An 18,002-nucleotide genomic window follows, 5' to 3' on the forward strand; every position below is an offset into this window, starting at 1 on the left:
CTGCCTATTAAACTCCTAAAATCAGACGTAAACATCAGAAGATAATAGAAAGAAAACTAGGGAATGATGAATAATTACTTACACTGGTGGAGCAACATAGGATAATCTGCGCAATTTTGCCCAAGTGTGGTTTCAACTGGCCAAGCAGTTTCTCCCGTAGTCCAATCTGCAAGAACCAATTAATCTCTTTCTCCTTCTTAGGCCCTAATAATGTCCTCAGAGCCAAGGTTCTCAGGACACTCAATGTGGGTGTTCCATTTTCCCAAAGCCACACCCCTTCCTCTGCGAATAAGTCATTCTTGAATGTACATATATGATCCAGAGAAGAAATAGTCAGATTCCAGCTAGCATCAAACACAACATATCTAGAAAAACTGAATATCAAGCTTGCTGCTGAAGAATGAGAGAGTTATCAAATGTCACATACCAATATGCAAAGCAGACTACAGATTTCCTTGGGACCCAACGCCAATACCGAAGTTGCATGAAGACTATCTAGGAGGAAATGAAAAAGGCCAGGGGTCCAACCATAAACTGGCCAACAGGCTAATGCAGAAACTAGAAGATCGCAAGCAGCTTGAAACCCAAGTGCAAAACTGGGGTAAGGATATGATACATCTGCTGCACAGGCAGCTAACTTTGGACTGCAACAGAGGAATACAAATAGTTGAATAAAGAAAGAAGGAGAAAACCGGTGAAAAAGAATTGCTGGATTTAGATGAAAGTGCAAGACATTTCCCTTACCTCACTTCTCTGTGCAACTGTAGAAGAGCATTTACTAGCTTAGTATTCCTGTGCTGCTCCTTAGCTTCCTAAAAATGGAGTAAGAGAACAAATTGCCCCTGTCAAGAATATGTCGTGCAATGCAGAGCTTCGGAAAATATTGATCATAGAGATTATAAAAGGTAACCACCAAACCAGAGATGTGCAAGAAAGGGAAACAGCTCATTGAATTAGATCTAACAGTACAATAGACAGCAACTACTCCAAACATCTTGTAACTTCTGTTTGGGCATGAGCTAAACTCTAATTGCACTAACATAAGCCCTCATTAGTTATCTATAAAAGATGGAGAATCTTGTTTCAGGACATAAATATGGCAATGCTCTTGGAAGGTCGACCTGCTCTATATTTGAATGAGGAAGGAGACATAATGCAAAGATCAAGCATTTGTAGACTGGCACTGAAAGAAGCAACTTGAAAATATAACAGCAAGAACTTTCTTCCCTAAAGTAGTTGTTACAAACCTTTAGCTTCTGCAACAGATTAATCAACAGCACCAGACAAGGAATTAGTAAATCAAGGAGGGTCTGTTCACGATTACGTTCCAGTAATAAATCTGAAGTTGAATTACATTCTGTACCCTCATCAACTAGGTAATCTGAACAAGGGAAAATGGAAACATCATGAAAAGACTGTCGTGAACAACATATACTTTGAAAAGTCAGTAAAAACAGAAAGTAAAATAGAGAAAGGAATTGATGATATGATGACCACTAAATAAAAGTAAAATATTCATAAGAAAACCTAAGTTAGGTCTTCCTAAAAGACTCCAAGAACGAAGTCCATAGAGTAATAGGGTCATAATGACAGATATCTGCCAGAAGCAGACTCCAAAGCATGCCAATTTACTATACAGCCTATTATTTGCATATTAATGAGATTTGGTTGGCAGAGCTGACAAATCTGAATATTTTTTCACTTTTGTTTCCAGGGGATCTTGCGGCCATAGTGAAACGAAACTAGGGGAACTGCAATCTATTATTTGCTATGGAAGCGCTGTGTTAAATGCCATGTGAAGCTTGGTCCTGTTCATGTGGCACTGGTGCTATGACAGATATTACAACAAAAGATTATGCACCACTTAGACCTAGGTTCTTCTGATTGGAGTTTTGACAAGTGTTCCATAGTCGGAAAATATGTTGAGCGTTTATTTTCTTTTACTTTCAGATACAATGTCACATTCTTAGTATGTTATTAACACTTTAAACATCCAACGTGGGGTCAAAAGTTAGGAAAGCAAAGTGTAGGTGTATGATCATAGCTGAATCTTGAAATTCAAGCAAACATGAAGGTTGGAGAAACTGACCATATATGTTTGAGGACCTCTCAAGCATGAGCCTGCAGTTGATCAAAACTGCATGGATAACCATGACAGCGCCTTCATCATAAAGAGCAGCAGTGACAGTCTTCACCAACAAACAACAATATTACGCAAGAGTTTTACTGAGACATGTAATATGATCAAAATAACACCACTAATGTCATACCGAATTATCAGAAATAAACGCCAAAATTCGAAATGCTGTTGTCAGCTGAACAATAGATGAGTCACGAAGAACAACACCAGGAAAATCCTTCTCAGTGATGCGTTTCCCAAGCATATTCTCTATGATATTACCATCAGTGTAGGAAGAATCCCCAATGACATTATCAACATCCATGCCATCAGATGCCAAAACACTTGTTGAGGCCATGTGAGCATCACCTCCAGAAGCTAAAATAGCAGTATAGCGTAAAAGACCAATTGCTCCACTCCTATGGTACACCACACTAGCATCAATCCAATCCAAAAGCCTCGCAGGAGCATCTTTTTTGCTGGATCCTGGGGAGGATGAATGTAAGACTCTATGAAGTTCTTTAGCATGTCCAATCCAAGACCCCAGAGAAGATGCACTTGAGTCCGAAACAATGACCTCAAAAATTTCAGCCGTAGAGTGGAAGATAGCAAGGTTCAAAGGTGGAGCTCCTATAAATCAAGAAGATAATACACATTATGCAAAGACTTCAAAATTCAAGGAGATCAGCATAAAGTAGCATCAATTCCATATTTTCTTGAGGTGAAATTGCTGCAAAATGAATTCTAAAGTACCACTATTTGGGGAAACTGGATCCAATTCCCTGACTGAGTGTAGTATCGCAATTAAAGCTGAAAGAGCCTACATGATACAAAAGAAATTTTAGACCATGGAAATAAAACACCTGAGACGGTCAAATACACATCATTGGGAACAAGGGAGAACTCTGTTGCTAGAGTTTAAAAACAAATCAATAAATAATAAGCTATAAACAATAAAGATGGTGACAGTAACTGTGTTAGCCAGTAACGCTCACACCTGAATCTTTAAATACTTCCAGTTACTTTAGATCAATGCAGAATTAGAGCACATTACCTCGGGGAAATGAACCAGAGCCAACAAAGCTTGGCGTCCACAATCAGATCTGGGGAACATCTCAAAAGCATCAGTTAAAAGGCTTAGTGATTGTTAGCCTTTAGTATGAAACAAAAACAAGCTCTTACCTGGCAAGACCACAGAGCTGCCATACTGTCCACAACAAATCTTCAGAGTCTGGACTTGACGTCACTAAACGATCTATGGCATTGATCTGCAATAGGTACAAGAGTAAATAGAAATATAGTTGATTACCAGAGAGAAAATATGAACACAAAGAGTTTGAGGGTGAGGACTGAGGAGCTGCGAGGAGAATTGTTTTTTTATCATGTAATAAATCTCATTAAAAAGGAGCAAAAAACAAGCCTGTATACGAGAAGTATTCTACGAGAAAGTTTGGTTTGTTGCTTTCTTTCGTGTCTATGTAACACAGCAGAGTTCAAAGGAAAAAAGAAACAAGACATGGATTATCAACAATAACCAGAACTCACTGCCTTCAAATGCATCTCAATGATCAGTGCAACATCATGTGGATGACAAAAGAAACCCTTGGATATTAGGACAGATGCATGTCGAAGGGAAATGGACTCTTCCTTTTTCCAATTATCAGCACCCCTTAAGGCCTGAATTATTGTAGTGGCAACTTCAGGGTCGCGACCAAGAAATATCAACCCTGAAAACAGAAATAGTATATATAACAAAGAGGCTTAGAAGTGTCAAGTAACACTACCATAGAACTGAGTTAGAAACTAAACATATCATATTCTCTTATTATATCAAAAAGAGTTGAGGCTAACGCAGGCAGGTCTCCATCGACGTCCCTGCCTCAGCAAGGGTATTTTCGAAAAAAGTAAAAAAAAAAAGTTTTTCTGTTCTACTTTAATATAATTAGTGTACAATTTTTCTGAAACTATGGGACCCACTTTAGCTATGCCTTTATCTTTAAATTCATATCCTTTAGTTATAGCTTTATTACTTTGAATGTCCCCAATATTTGGGTAAATTTTGTAACTAAAGAGTAAAAATTCAATGATCAATTAAGAAAAATACTTTAATTATGGACATCCCAATTGGGTCTCTTCACATTAGATTTGCGAGAAAAAAGAATGAAATGATTTATATATATATAATTTATTTTATGGCAAAAATTTAAAATCATTTAATCAAAACCACTTAAAATTTATCAATATTAATAATATTTATCAGATATTTATTTTACACTTGTTGAGATGATTTAAAATCATTTAATTAACACCACTAAAAAAATAAATTTTTCAACAAATATTGGGCATCCGCACAACACGGTTTTTCGTAACTAGTATTAATATAAACCAAACTTGAGTGAGTAGAAAGAAGAGAAAGAACAATGGCCTCAAAGTACATTCTCTTATTATATAAGAGAGAGTCGAGGCTAAGCAGATAGGTCTCTGTCAACGTGCCTGCTTCAGCAAGGGCATTTTCCAAAAAAGTAAAAAGAAAAAAAAAGCTTTCCTATTCTACTTTAATTTAATTAGTGTACAATTTTTCAGAAGATATGGGATCCACTTTAGCTATGTCCTTTAGTTTTAAATTCATATCTTTTAGTTATAATTTTATTACTTTGAATGTCGCTAATATTTGTGTAAATTTTGCAACTAATTTGAGTAAAAATTCAACGGTCGATGAGGAAAAATACTTTAATTATGGACGTCCCAATTGGGTCTCTTCACATTAGATTTGCGAGAAAAAAGAATGAAATGATTTACTACAACACAAATATATATATATATATATATATATATAAAATTTATTTTAGGGCAAAAATTTAAAATCATTTAATCAGATTCACTTAAAATTTATGAATATTAATAATATTTATTTTACACTTGTTGAGATGATTTAAAATCGTTTAATTAACACCATTTAAAAAAAAATTGTGAACAAATATTGGGCATCTGCACAACACGGTTATTCATAACTAGTATTAATATAAACCAAACCTGAGCGAGTAGAAAGAAGAGAAAGAACAATGGCCTCAAAGTACAATACAATATCCACAAACAAGTCCACCGTGCAAGCTGTGTCAGACCATAAAGCACAAGATGACAATAGAGCTGCAGACAAAGGGAGAAAACCCCTCTCCTGCTCACAAGAAAAAGAAGAAGAAAAAAGATTTGACAAAATTAGTTTCAATACGAAATTTTATGAACAGGAAGAGTAATGAACAAGACTTTCTAGAAAATCAAAGAAAGGCAAGAGCCAAGGAGGTAAAAAGAAACCCAACAGAGTACAGAGTGACCATAGCAGTAAATCTAGGAGGCATCACTCCAATGTTAACTCTAAGAATGACTTCAATATGGGAACTCCTGTAAGGAGTTTAAACAGTTGTTTTATAAGGTCTTTTCTTTTATGAAAATGAAAACCTTTGTTTTATAAATTTGAATTTCATTGTTTGGTTTTTGTCCTTTTATTGGCAAGAGAGGATCTAGATTTGCACACATACTATAATTTAGGCCTTTAATCTTAACCCATCAAATGCCCAAAACTTGATCACTTTAAATCCTAACCCCAAAATTTTCTAGCTCTGGAAATATTGTAATGCTTGATGATTAATTCAGGCTACACAAAGCATGCTAAATACAATTAAGTACAAGTGAATGAAGTGATGACATAAAAATAACTACCAAATGGACCCAAAAAAGGAGTTCAGTCTTGGCTAATATGGTATTAGTAAACTGATCACAGACAAAAATTTATATGGGTTTAAGCAAAAGGAAATATGGGGAAACAAAAGTCCATATAAACCTCAAAGAAATAAATTGGTCACCCCAACACAGGACTACACCCTTCCTTTTTGTGCTTAATCCCTATTAGAACATAGTCATGGTATGGAATCTCTTTCTAGATACATTAGACTGCTTAATCAAGAATTGAAACAGTATAACCAGCCAGGGGAAAGAATGTCGTAAATCTACTCATCATGTTCTGTGCAAGTTGGGTGAAATCTGATTTTTATACAAGTGAGATTTTATCAAATTCTTCAAGATATTCCATGCTTTTTTTACTTTTTTAGTATCAAGTACTACAACAACAACAACAACCCAGTGAAATCCCACAACGTGAGTTCTGGGGAGGGTAAAGTGTACGCAGACCTTACTCCTACCAAGGTAGGACGGCTGTTTCCGAAAGACCCTCGGCTCAATAAAAGCATGAAAAGAGGTCAGATACTGCTAAGAAGTACAAGAAGTTCAAAGCGTTATGTGAAAGCAAATAACGCTTTTTTGTTCACTTTACCAGTCTATTTCAAAGTAGGACCACAAGTTCAACGGGTTACATGGATTGTTGCTTACAAATAGGGGTTCAGTAATTGTGCTTCAGAGAAATCATTGGCTGGATATCCACATAGTAATTCGCACTAATAATTAAAGACCTCACTCTCTTTTTTTACTTTCTAATAGGATCGATCCCTCACTGATACATTTTCCCTGTGATTTCGGATAGATTGACAAACAAATAATTAAAAAAAGGAAGATGCGTTTGAAACAATAGCTTTTGGAGGATCCAACACAATCAATGTGAGACTACTTAAACAAAAAAAAAATCTGTTCAACTTGCTATGTTACTGCCAGGAAGCCTTCTAGGTTTGCTTCAGTATCTAAAGAATCTCTTCACCATATAAAAAGAAGCCACATATGTGAAACTTAAAAGAAAGCATTGATGTCATTCAAAAAGTCCATAAAATAACAGTTTGAATTACTTTTTTGAGAAAAAAATAATCGTTTGAATTACTAAATCAAAAAATTAGAGAAGTTCACTCTATGGAAAATCCAAATTAAGGGAATGGAATTCTGCGAGAACTGAGTTGACGGTTTACTAAAATGCCGCAGTTATACTCTATTGATTTGGTTTCTGTACAAGTAACGTGCATTTCAATACCTTAATTTACTAGTGCATTTCCATCAATTCCATTCCATAAAATTTAGACAAAACAATAGCAATGCATTTTATTTTATTTTTGAAGAAATTCATTCCTTTGAGGATAAAAATAGCATTTTAAATGGCATATTCCTTTGCTCGCTGATATTGTTTGTTAACAAATGACATTTTATTTCCAAAATCCATCCAAAAAGTTAACAAATGAGATTTCCCCAATTCAGGAGAGATGAACCTTACAAAGAAAATGAAGTAATATGAATCAATTCCAGGATTATAAAAAATGAATGGATGCCATGATGGTCAAATATAGAGCAATTATTTTATCCCCAATAAAGGAAGTGAACTAAAAAGAGCTTATAGTGTATTACCAACCAGTTAGAAGTTTGAACAAATTTGTAAGAGAACTACCACCAAAAACTCTTTTTTATGATAAGTGAGAATTACAACTTAAATGAACAGAATCATTCACACCACTAGCCATTCTGTCTTTCGGGATGAAGGGTTAAGATGAAATAGATCAAATCGACCATGGTTTAATCCCTATGTATGCTTATCACCGTCATCATTCAGGACCACGGAAGGCAAAAGAAATTATTCATCCAAAAATTGTTCTATTTTAATGCATAAAGGAACCATCCTTCACTGTCTTTCAGCAGATCCATTTACGAAAATTATCGCTAGGCAATTGGCCAGATGAGAACCTAAGATCAGAACATGCAGCAAAATGAAGCAATGGATCTAAGGAAGTCAACTTTGAAACACAACTTTTTTCTATTTTTGTGTTGGCATTCGAGTTGTCTATAAGTCAAAACCCTTTTTGTGGACCACATTCTTTTCTGAGTTACTGAAAAGTTAAGCCAAAATGTTGGGAGGAAGAGAAAAGAAAAGGCTTCTGGACTACAAAAGGTTGGTTATAATATACCTTCAGAAGGGAAAGCAAATGTTGATCCATGTCATTGCTAGAAAAGCAACAACTTGATCGAGTAATCAAGTTACTGGTAGAATTACATGATAATTGTCCACCATCACCAAGAACCAAAGATCTACTTGCACACGCTACCGGAGAAGGATCTTCAATTGGGCCAGAGGAATTTATTAATTTCTGCACAAATACTTGTCAACAAAAATGGATGACAAAGCAATTATAATACCACAATAAACAGGTAACGACAGGAAAGCCAAGATGTACCAAATGTAAAGTGAACTTTAACTGACCAAAAGGTTCTTGAGTTGAAGTTTAGCATTGGCAAGGATATCCACTGTTGCACTTGTAGCCTGACCAGAGCCAGAAAGACCTCCCAGGACAGACAATATGGAACACTATTGAGAGTTAAAAGAAAGAGTGAGATCACATCTCCAGGAAAATGTTTATCAACTGCACAACAAGACATAAAGGAGGGCATTAACAAAATGATTTACCTCATATCTGGAAGAGACTTCATAAAACCGCAAACGATGAAGTATATAAGTGGCAAGAGAGGCTACATCATGCCGCTGATTGTGCAATAATAACTTCAACAATTGATTATATCTCTCACTAGTACCAGAAGGTATATTTTCATCCTCACGAGGCCACCATCCAAGGAAACCTTCGCAACCAACTGAATGACGAGTTGCCTGTTCAATAACTCCAAGGTGCAGCAATTTGAGAGCATTAGAGTTCCGCAAGCTACTAGAAAAAGCATAACCAAGCTGCTCCATGCCACCACAGTTGACAAAATGATAGCAGCTTTCTCTTGCAGATGACACTAAAAGAGCCAGAGTCAAACAGAGAACCATGTTCTCACTCTGAAAAGAGATATCAAAATCAGAAACATACATGACAACATTTACACATTAAAACTGTAGACACGTCTAGAAAATGAATAAACAGAAAACTTCAAGCTATATTCAAATGAGGATATGATATAACATACAAGCTACATACTCAATCACCTTTGAAACCTCACGATGAGCAGCAGCATCAGGACTACTACCAAATTTGAAGTAGTGGCTTAAGGAGTCCAGCAGTTGCTTTGGAGCAGCAGTCTCAATCTCAGATTCTATTAACATAGCATCTGTTACAAATTCAGTAGAATGGTCGCCAGGTTGAAAAATAAAGCTATTATGCATCTCCAAAAGCTCATTTTTGGCTTCAGCAATTGCAAGTTGAATTTCTTGATTATAAACCAACTTATCCAGCCCAAGTTGCTCGTGCATTGTAGTTATAGAAGGAAAGCAAGGAGTTGCATAGATTGAGGCCACTGATAATAAGGAAGTAAGAACCTTATTTTTCATGAGTCCAAATTTTGGTGATTCCAACATTCTAAGAATAAGTTGCAATAACTGCCTGAGCTCGAGAGAAATGGCCTGAGGAATACTTTTCAAAGATAATGATTTCAAAGAAGACAATGTTTGCTCAGTAGACAGATTATTTGGACGCAATGCAGGTGGGAGGTCTTCAAGGTCTCCCTCAACAACACTAACAGTATTAGCCAAAGAGCCATCTAAATCAACATCTATATTGAATTGGCCAAGATCTTCGATGGTGTTTCCATACACAACCAAGGTAAGGCTTCGATAGCTGCCTCGTACAACCAAATGATTGGTAACAATTGCCTGCACAAGTCATCATTCCCTTTAATGAATAGCAAACTAATAAAGCTTCTCATTTCCAATTCCAGGTTGAAACTTTTAGGAGGACAAAACGTGTGACAATAAAGACACAGATAAAATACAAGGAGAGAAAAAAAAGAGGGAAGTAATGTTGCAAAACAAGTTCAGATTAGCTTTGTCCAACTGAAGTCTAGTATGCACCATAGATAAACCTAGTAGTTGCATATGATAGCATTGACACTCATAGAGCCCCATGAGTTTGCTGCAAATATAAAGAGATCCTCAACATGTATTTTTTTCACCATAAGGGAGCAGCATGGAACCACCTCTCACAGGTAATAATAACAGGAAAAGGAAAAAAACAATATAAAGTTCTTGAAATGAACTGCTTTATTTTCTTGCACAGTTAATATTTTAAAAATCTATTCATGTTTCACAAAACCAATTATCTCAGAATCAGTCCAAATCCAATCACTCGTAAAATACAAAAAAAAACAGAACTAAACCATAAAAAAACAAGCTATTTTCTTGTCCAAACACACCCAGAATGACTGTAAGCTAACAGAGAAGACAGATATCACATTTCCCCAGTGTAAGTGGACATTTAAGACTGCCTCTTAATTATAAAACAAAAAACATAAAATGAAGTCCTCTGTCTTATTCTGACACTAGGTGATGTCTTGGTGATGCCTTGAACTGCTATTTGCTTCAAGCAGCTGCCTCATTTGAAGAAACGAAAATCATGGAGGACATGCTCAACATGTTTGTTTAAGCTTATTTGGATGGACATAGATAGGATGTTTTCTGGGGAAATGTCTTTGACCATGCAGAGATCCATCTGTGTTCAATGTTTTTACTTGTTGACAGATGAACCAAACATGAAATATGTTGGATACGCTTCTCTGATAGATATCACAGGATACTTGTAATAGGGGATAGGACATAGCTATGGCTCATTTGTTCTTTTGAACTCTTAGATGGCTCTAGCACAGCCTTTGTGCTCTACTTATATAACATGTTACCATTCTCAAAAAAAAAAATGTTGGGACACACTAAGATTCAATGAATTTAGCCACTTTACCAACAAGAAGTCAACAACAACAACGTACCCTTCTTATATCATGTCTTATAGGGTTAGCATCCCTTGGTGCTTCATCAATGAAATCTAAAAATCACAAGATGTCCATAGACTCTCGTTACTCTAAGTTAATAAAAAAATGTACAGAACACATCTATAAAGTGAGAGATACTAAAACAAAAGACATGCTAATAAAACTTAACAGATGCTGAGCCACAAGAAGATAACTGGCAGTGTTTGTTCTTTTAGTGTGGAAGAGGAGTTTCAAAAGAGCTCGTAGTAGGAGATATTTTAGTGAAAACTAACCCTGACAGCACAATCACCAAGTCATTAGATGGAAAATGTAGCTATCAGAAGTACAAAGATCACCAACTCCAAAGATGCATTAAAAGTTGAAAAAGCAAACCATATTTTGATTTATGAGGACAAACTAGTATTTCCATTATATTCCAGTTGGCATTCAACTACTCATCTACACTAGTCTTGCCTAGCCAACTTGGGAAAACTATGATACATAAAAGAGCACTACCACCTATTGACCTTTCCAATTTAGATAAGTACTCATGACAGGCTGCAACAACAGCGTTATGATTCAATGAGTAACAACATACCAAATGTGAGTCTCCACTTCTTTCAGCAGAGTCTCAACTATTGTTGACCAATTTCCAGAGGTTGTTCCGTGCCTCAGAACCAATCTCACAGTTCAAATCCTGTCGAGAAGGAAACAGAAGTGTGTGCAGTTGGACATCATCACAAAACTAGTATCTAATATTTAACCATCCAATAGAAAACTACTTCAAGTTTGAAGCTATTATCCTAAATCTTATACTTGAGTCTGATTTGACCTTTAAGAACCTCCCAAAAATTATTCGGGTGTCCAAACTCTAGTGTAACATTCACATAAACAAGGTTAAATGACAAAATTATCCAGGCGTCCAGCTCCTCATTATTTCAAACAGAAAAGGAAAAACAGTTAAATAATCTTAAAAGGGAAGAGATGGTTGTAGCACCCCAAGGTTGTAGCCTAGTGGTCATGGTCAATGAAGTGGGTTGAGAACCATGAGGACTCAGGTTCGAAAACCAACAGTTTGTCTAAGTCTTGGTGCACAGAGTCACCTGGTACAGTGGTACTTGTGTTGGTGAAAGGTAGCAGATAAGTAGAGTTGCGCGCACATGATAACAATAACATAACTAGTGTAATCTCATAAGTGGGCTCTGATGAAGGTAATGTGTGTGTACACCATACCCCTACAGTTATTTAAGGCTGAACCCATCGGTGGCCACCTAAAGTTGCCACCAACTTTCACTTAGTTATCTTAAGTATGCCTTGTTCACAGTGTTGTGAAAAAGCGCTGAAGCGCTCGCTTTAAGCGTGAAGCGAAGCGAGGCGAGGTACTAGCGCTTCAACATCGTGAAGCGAAGCGATTTCGAAAAAGCGAGCGCTTCACGGGAGAAGCGAGAAGCGCGCTTCATCTAAAAGCGAGAAAAAAGCGAGCTTTTTTGGAAAAAAGCGGCGCTAGGGTTTTTTTAAAAAATAAAAACTGTATAACTTCTGTGACTTCTCCAAGCTGCTCTTTCAGTGTGACTTCTTCAATTCGACAGTCCAACTTCAACATTTCAACGTCAACCAAGTTAGTTTTTCTTCTTCTCTTCTTCTGTTTTTCTGTTCTTTTCTTTCTATTTCTATTTTTATTTTCATTCAGCGCAGCTCTGCTCTCAACTGCTGCGATCTTCTTCTCTTCTTTTCTTCTTCTCTTCTTCTCTTCTTCTTTTTCTATTTCTGCGCAACTGTTGTCTGCGAAGAATTATTTTTTTCAACTTTTATTCAGCAGTTTGACCTTTTTTTTAAAGATAAAGCATATGCTCTGTTCAAGTTCATGTTCAAATAGAAGTAGAACTCTTGTTGATGAGTCCTCCGATGAGGAAGAAGATGAGGACCAAGTAGAAGTAGAACCCTTGTTGATGGCACTTCAAGAGTTTGAGGATCTTGTTGAAGAATAGGATTTTGCTCTCTTTGTGATTTGGTTATGCATTTGCTTTATATGTTGTTACTTATGAGGATTATTGACTATCTAGTTACTTTTTAATCTAATTCTTTTGAGTTCTTGATTATTTATCTATGCATATTTTATATTTTATATTTTTATACTAAATAACGCTTTTTCTGAAAAAAGCATGCGCTTCGCTTCACGCTTCTCGCTTCTGTGAAACGAGCCCCCGTCGCTTTTTTCCGCTTCTCGCTTCTCAAAACACTGCTTGTTCATTTTAAACACCTCATATCGGGATTCATTGTGTCATTTTGATACTTTTTCAACATTCAGCCAAATATGTAAAGTGTGTGTAACACACTCGCCACTGACATGTCAAAGTGGCGAATTAAATGAAGACATTTGTCATTTGTGCATAGAATAATTTTTAAATAATCAATTTTGAGTAGAAAAAAAGTGACCAATAACTCGACGACATGTAGCATTTTTAAGCCAACTAATTTTTAAAAAAAAATAAAAAATATTAAACCCCAACCCCTCCCCCACCCCAGATCGTCTTCTCCATCCCCCAACCCCTCCCCCACCCAATTCATCTTCTTCACTGCCCAACACCAACCCCTCCCCCGCCCAGTTCATCTTCTCTATTCCCCAACCCCAATCCCTCTCCCTCCTAGTTCATCATCTCCACTCCCCCACACCAAGTTTGTTTTCTCTACCCCCAAACCCCAACCCCACTTTTCCTGAAACAATTTCAATGGATTTTAACTACTTACAAAAAAGTATTTTACAAAAGCACAATTTCTTTTGCAAAAACCTCGTGCAACCAAATTTGTTTTACTTACAACTTCAAACAAGATTGAATTTTTCAAATTTAAACAAATAGTTCGAGAAAAACATATTTTGCTGCAATTTTCTTTTTTAAAAAATTATTTTGATTTTCTGAAACTATTTCAAGGAGGAACAAGAGCAATAAAATAAGAAAAGGTGTTTTGAGTTTGAGGAAATCTTTTGGCACTAGAATCCGCTTGTTTGTCTGTGGCATCATTAAATCTATTTCACCATGTAAAGAGTTTAAACTTGGGAGATGGTGGCTGAAAATGGAGAAGAATAAGAAAAAAAGAAAATAAATATTGGTGAAATAAGGTTCTCACGTGCGGCTAATGAGTGTATCACACTCACTATGCCATATCAGCAAAAAGTGTCAAAATGACACAGTGAGGCCTGACATGAGATGTCTAAAATGAACAAACTCTAGTTGAAGCGTCCAAGTGAAAGTTGGTGTCAACTTTAGGAGTAAAAAACACCACAATTATAAACAAAAAAACTTTAAAAAAAGGGAGAGATGGTTGTAAATTACTGGAAGACAGTTTTCTTACTACAAACCACATAGCTGCTTCTATATAAAAAAAGGAAGCCCAGTGCACAAAGCATCCCAGATGGTAGCAAATTATTGGGAAGACAATTGTTATCACTGCAAACCACATAGCTGCTTCTATAAAACAGGGCAGCCCGGTGCACAAAACATCCCACGCTCACGCAGGTCCAAGGAAGGGTCGCATCCCAAAGGTCAAGTCATAAAATAAATCCATCAACTTGAAATTGGTTTGTTTGTTGAGGTGGAGCTTAAAAATATGGACCAGCTTATGAAAGCTGGATTCGATCATGGGCCAATAGGTTTCTTTCTCGATTGCATAGACGTCAAAAGTTTTGGAAAATATATACCAAAAGGTCAAACAATCCATTTGGAACTAATTAGAAACATATTCCATTTAGGAAAAGGCTCTCAAGATAACCTACCAGAGTAACCAGAGCATTCACACTTTAATAGGATAATACCAAACAAATTCCTCCAAATGCACTGTAGCTAAAATTGAAACAACCAGTTATAAAAGGAAGCTTCAGTCCTAAAAGAGAAAAAGTGCAAGCAAATATACAGCAGGACGTCATTAAAGGCCACAAAATAAGAACTTCCAAATGGATTTATCCAGAAAAAAAATATCCGCATGGATTTGTCATACGAACAATAATTACACCTAAATAAAAGACATAAAATAGAGTAGTACTTTCTCCTATACACCGATTTCAAACAATGTGGATTAATTCTTATTTCTTACAACAAGATCCTAAACACTAAACCCATTTCTAAGACCGCCATATGAATAAGACAAGAATTACACAAATTTTACTTGGTACCTCAACTTCAAGCACATTTGATGAAGAATGGGAATACAGGAAAGGCTGACTTAGACGCCTAAACCTTGTCTCTCCCTCGCAATGGACAAAAACTTCCAAAGCAAATGAGGGTGGTGAAGTGGCCCTGAACAAAACGAAAGGTAATGTCAAATCACACGTCAAGAAGTATTCTCATTTTTAGTTAGAATAAGATAAATTTCACAAAAGGGTCTAAAGAGGTATTCATAAGTGATAACAATCATGACAACACGTATAAAGCTCATCTAGTCATAATTCCACCAAGCTCCAGAAAGCAAGATGATAACAATTTCAGAAAAGGAGTATAAACCTCTTCAAACAATAATGGGGTAAACTTGTCCTAACAGCGCAAAAGCAGATTTATGGGAGAGGATGTGATATCTTTCAGGATCACTTTGTCTTCCACTCTAAAATCATAGCTGCATGTTTGGTGATGAACTAACAGCAAGATCCCATGTAAATTTGGTTGAGAGATGCAATCATATCTTCTGGTTAGACCCATTACACTAGATACTTTCTACTTGTGAAGAGCATAAGCTAAAAGTTTCCAAAAGATCTACTTCACCGACCTCCAAAGTTACTACAGCTGACGGCTGTGAGGCTTTTTTATTAGTTCTACTTGTGCACAAAAACAAACACTTTTCACTGTATACCTCCTTATTAACAACAGTTGCTCTCATATGAAAGAGAAGATCATAAGCTTATCAGTGTTTGACATAGACTTTCGGCTTTTGGCTTTCGGTTTCGGCTTTTGGCTTTCGGTTTCGGCTTTCGGCTTTCGGCTTTCGGCTTTCGGCTTTCGGCTTTCGGCTTTCGGCTTTCGGCTTTCGGCTTTCGGCTTTCGGCTTTCGGCTTTCGGCTTTCGGCTTTCGGCTTTCGGCTTTCGGCTTTCGGCTTTCGGCTAGAACTGGATGATCATGTAAAGGTTTTCCTTAATTTCTGAATTAAAAACTAAGAAACTAAATGAAAATATTTTCCCTGCGTTCACCGGATGCATCACAAAGAGAGTAAAACATGTTCAAAGCTGAGCAGAACCAAGCCCTAAAACTTCAGCCTTCCATTACTTTTATTAACACAAGAAAATATTTATATCTAACAAGTCTTTGAGTCTTTGACAAATTACACTCCTAACTTTTTCTAAGGAATGACAAATCTCAGACAAATACTTTTTGTTTTGCTTCCCTACTTCTCACTGTCAAAGTTGATAACCTAATTCTGTTATAGTCTCAAAACCAACCCCTTCCACTGTAGGCATAATGCATGGTGTATCAAGAATGTGTGTGTGTGTGTGTGAACCAACACTAATGCAATAAAACATCAATAGTGACTACGACATAGAAATCTTTTAATTCACACTCCCAGCGACAGATTAAATACACTTTTGTGCAATATTAATTCAAGCTGCATACTACATTTAGTGAAAGATTAATTCAAGAAATAATGACAACCACCAACACGTGCTGTTACACATAACCGAATAGGCAAATATGAATAGGAACTGTACCCCACAAGCTTCAGCGAAAGACACGCGGAAGGGGCATTCTGTTCAACAATCTCGCAAGAAGTGACAACAACCGGGTCTGCAAATAACACCTGGCAGCACACAGATGATACACCAATGACATCAAATAAAATAACAAAGAAAAGCATCCCCAATAAGAAGATAGGCAGTTGAAATAATAAAACACAATAATTCTACACATAAATGCATTAGATGTTCAGTGAAAAAGGAACAAGAAAAAGATAAAGAGAATGGGAAAGAGGAGAGTTACCTCGTCTACAAACTCATCGAGTTGAGGGTGGTGGAAAGTGTGGGAATAGAGAACATAGGGTTCCGGTCGACCCATTCCTTAACTCCGCGTGTTCTCGCCGGAAGAACTTGACCCGAACCTTTAAATCTGAATCGGGTTTTGGTGCTAGGGTTTTACAACATTGAGGAAGAAGAAGACGATGCAAGGAGAAGCGTCTGATTAAACCCAGAAAATTGACTCTATGAGAAAACTCTATTGTATATTGAGGGTATTTTCGTATTTGAACTTTTTGGGGATATTTAAAATGACTACTAGGAGCATTCATGGTCCGGATAAAAATCTATACAAATTGAAAAATCGAATCAAATTCATTAGATAAATTGATTATTATTTGGTTTGACTTGATTTGAATTTACATTTTTGAAAATTGGTTATAGTTAGTTTGTTTTTGATTTTGTTCAAAAAGATCGAAGAAATAACTAAATCGAACTGATAATATTTTTTATAATTATATATATCATAATATATTATCTTTAGACAAAAAATGCATTACACTAATTAAAAAGAATAAGGTATGATATTTTTTTTTATTTGTGCAGCAATATCGATAGTTTATGCATCTCTCTCTATATATATATATAAAGGAAGATATAGACAAGGTGATGTGGCACCTCTCTATAGCCTCCTTTCATATTTTTCTTTCTTTTTTTTTTTGCCATATTTTCTTTCATTTCTCAACATATATAATAACTTAAATGAATTAAAAAATTCTCATAAAGAAATTCCTCTATTCTTTCATATTCTATTGAAAATAATTACAATTCATTAATGCTAAATTCATTTGATGACACTTATTTCACATTATAGTTATCAACTTCAGCGTAATAGTTAACAACTATATATATGGGTAGGTTCATTGATTATTTGATAAGCTTTGCTTGTAAAACAGTGAATGCAAGAATGGAGTCAAATCGCTCAAGAATTATTTTGCCATGCTCTCTTTGATCAGTAGGTAATAAGTTTAACAAGAAAAATTTGTTGCTTCTATTTTCTCATTTAAAGATTTTATTTTTATATTTTGAATTTCTGATAAGAAAGCATTTTCACATGTATTCACCATTTTAAAATGGGCGGAATTCATCGGTGGCCCCCTAAAGTTGGCATCAACTTTCACTTAGACACCTTAACTAAGCTTTGTTCATTTTAAACACCTCAAGTAAGGTTTTGATGTGTCATTTTGACACTTTTTTTACAATCACTCAAATATCTAAAGTATGTGTAACACACTTGT

General features: G+C 36.0%; 1 protein-coding gene across 2 annotated transcripts in view; it reads right to left on the bottom strand.

The window, feature by feature from the left end:
* LOC129894273 (protein virilizer homolog) overlaps window positions 1-16,973 on the bottom strand; it is a 28,368-nt gene extending 11,395 nt beyond the window's left edge. For both annotated transcript variants that reach the window (XM_055969884.1, XM_055969883.1), the window contains exons 1-18: window positions 16,733-16,973; window positions 16,465-16,553; window positions 14,943-15,066; window positions 9,024-9,686; window positions 8,508-8,876; window positions 8,304-8,408; window positions 8,011-8,190; window positions 5,153-5,294; window positions 3,665-3,846; window positions 3,302-3,387; window positions 3,174-3,222; window positions 2,873-2,939; window positions 2,271-2,749; window positions 2,090-2,189; window positions 1,248-1,381; window positions 745-812; window positions 428-644; window positions 83-298 (exon numbers count right to left, since the gene is read on the bottom strand). In XM_055969884.1, the coding sequence (XP_055825859.1) occupies window positions 83-298; window positions 428-644; window positions 745-812; window positions 1,248-1,381; window positions 2,090-2,189; window positions 2,271-2,749; window positions 2,873-2,939; window positions 3,174-3,222; window positions 3,302-3,387; window positions 3,665-3,846; window positions 5,153-5,294; window positions 8,011-8,190; window positions 8,304-8,408; window positions 8,508-8,876; window positions 9,024-9,686; window positions 14,943-15,066; window positions 16,465-16,553; window positions 16,733-16,807 (3,345 nt within the window). In that variant the 5' untranslated portion in view covers window positions 16,808-16,973. The remainder of the gene's footprint in view (window positions 1-82; window positions 299-427; window positions 645-744; window positions 813-1,247; window positions 1,382-2,089; window positions 2,190-2,270; window positions 2,750-2,872; window positions 2,940-3,173; window positions 3,223-3,301; window positions 3,388-3,664; window positions 3,847-5,152; window positions 5,295-8,010; window positions 8,191-8,303; window positions 8,409-8,507; window positions 8,877-9,023; window positions 9,687-14,942; window positions 15,067-16,464; window positions 16,554-16,732) is intronic.
* Window positions 16,974-18,002: the final 1,029 nt, after the last annotated feature.

This window comes from Solanum dulcamara, chromosome 7 (genome assembly GCF_947179165.1).
Source record: "Solanum dulcamara chromosome 7, daSolDulc1.2, whole genome shotgun sequence".
NCBI classification, from domain to species: domain Eukaryota; kingdom Viridiplantae; phylum Streptophyta; class Magnoliopsida; order Solanales; family Solanaceae; genus Solanum; species Solanum dulcamara.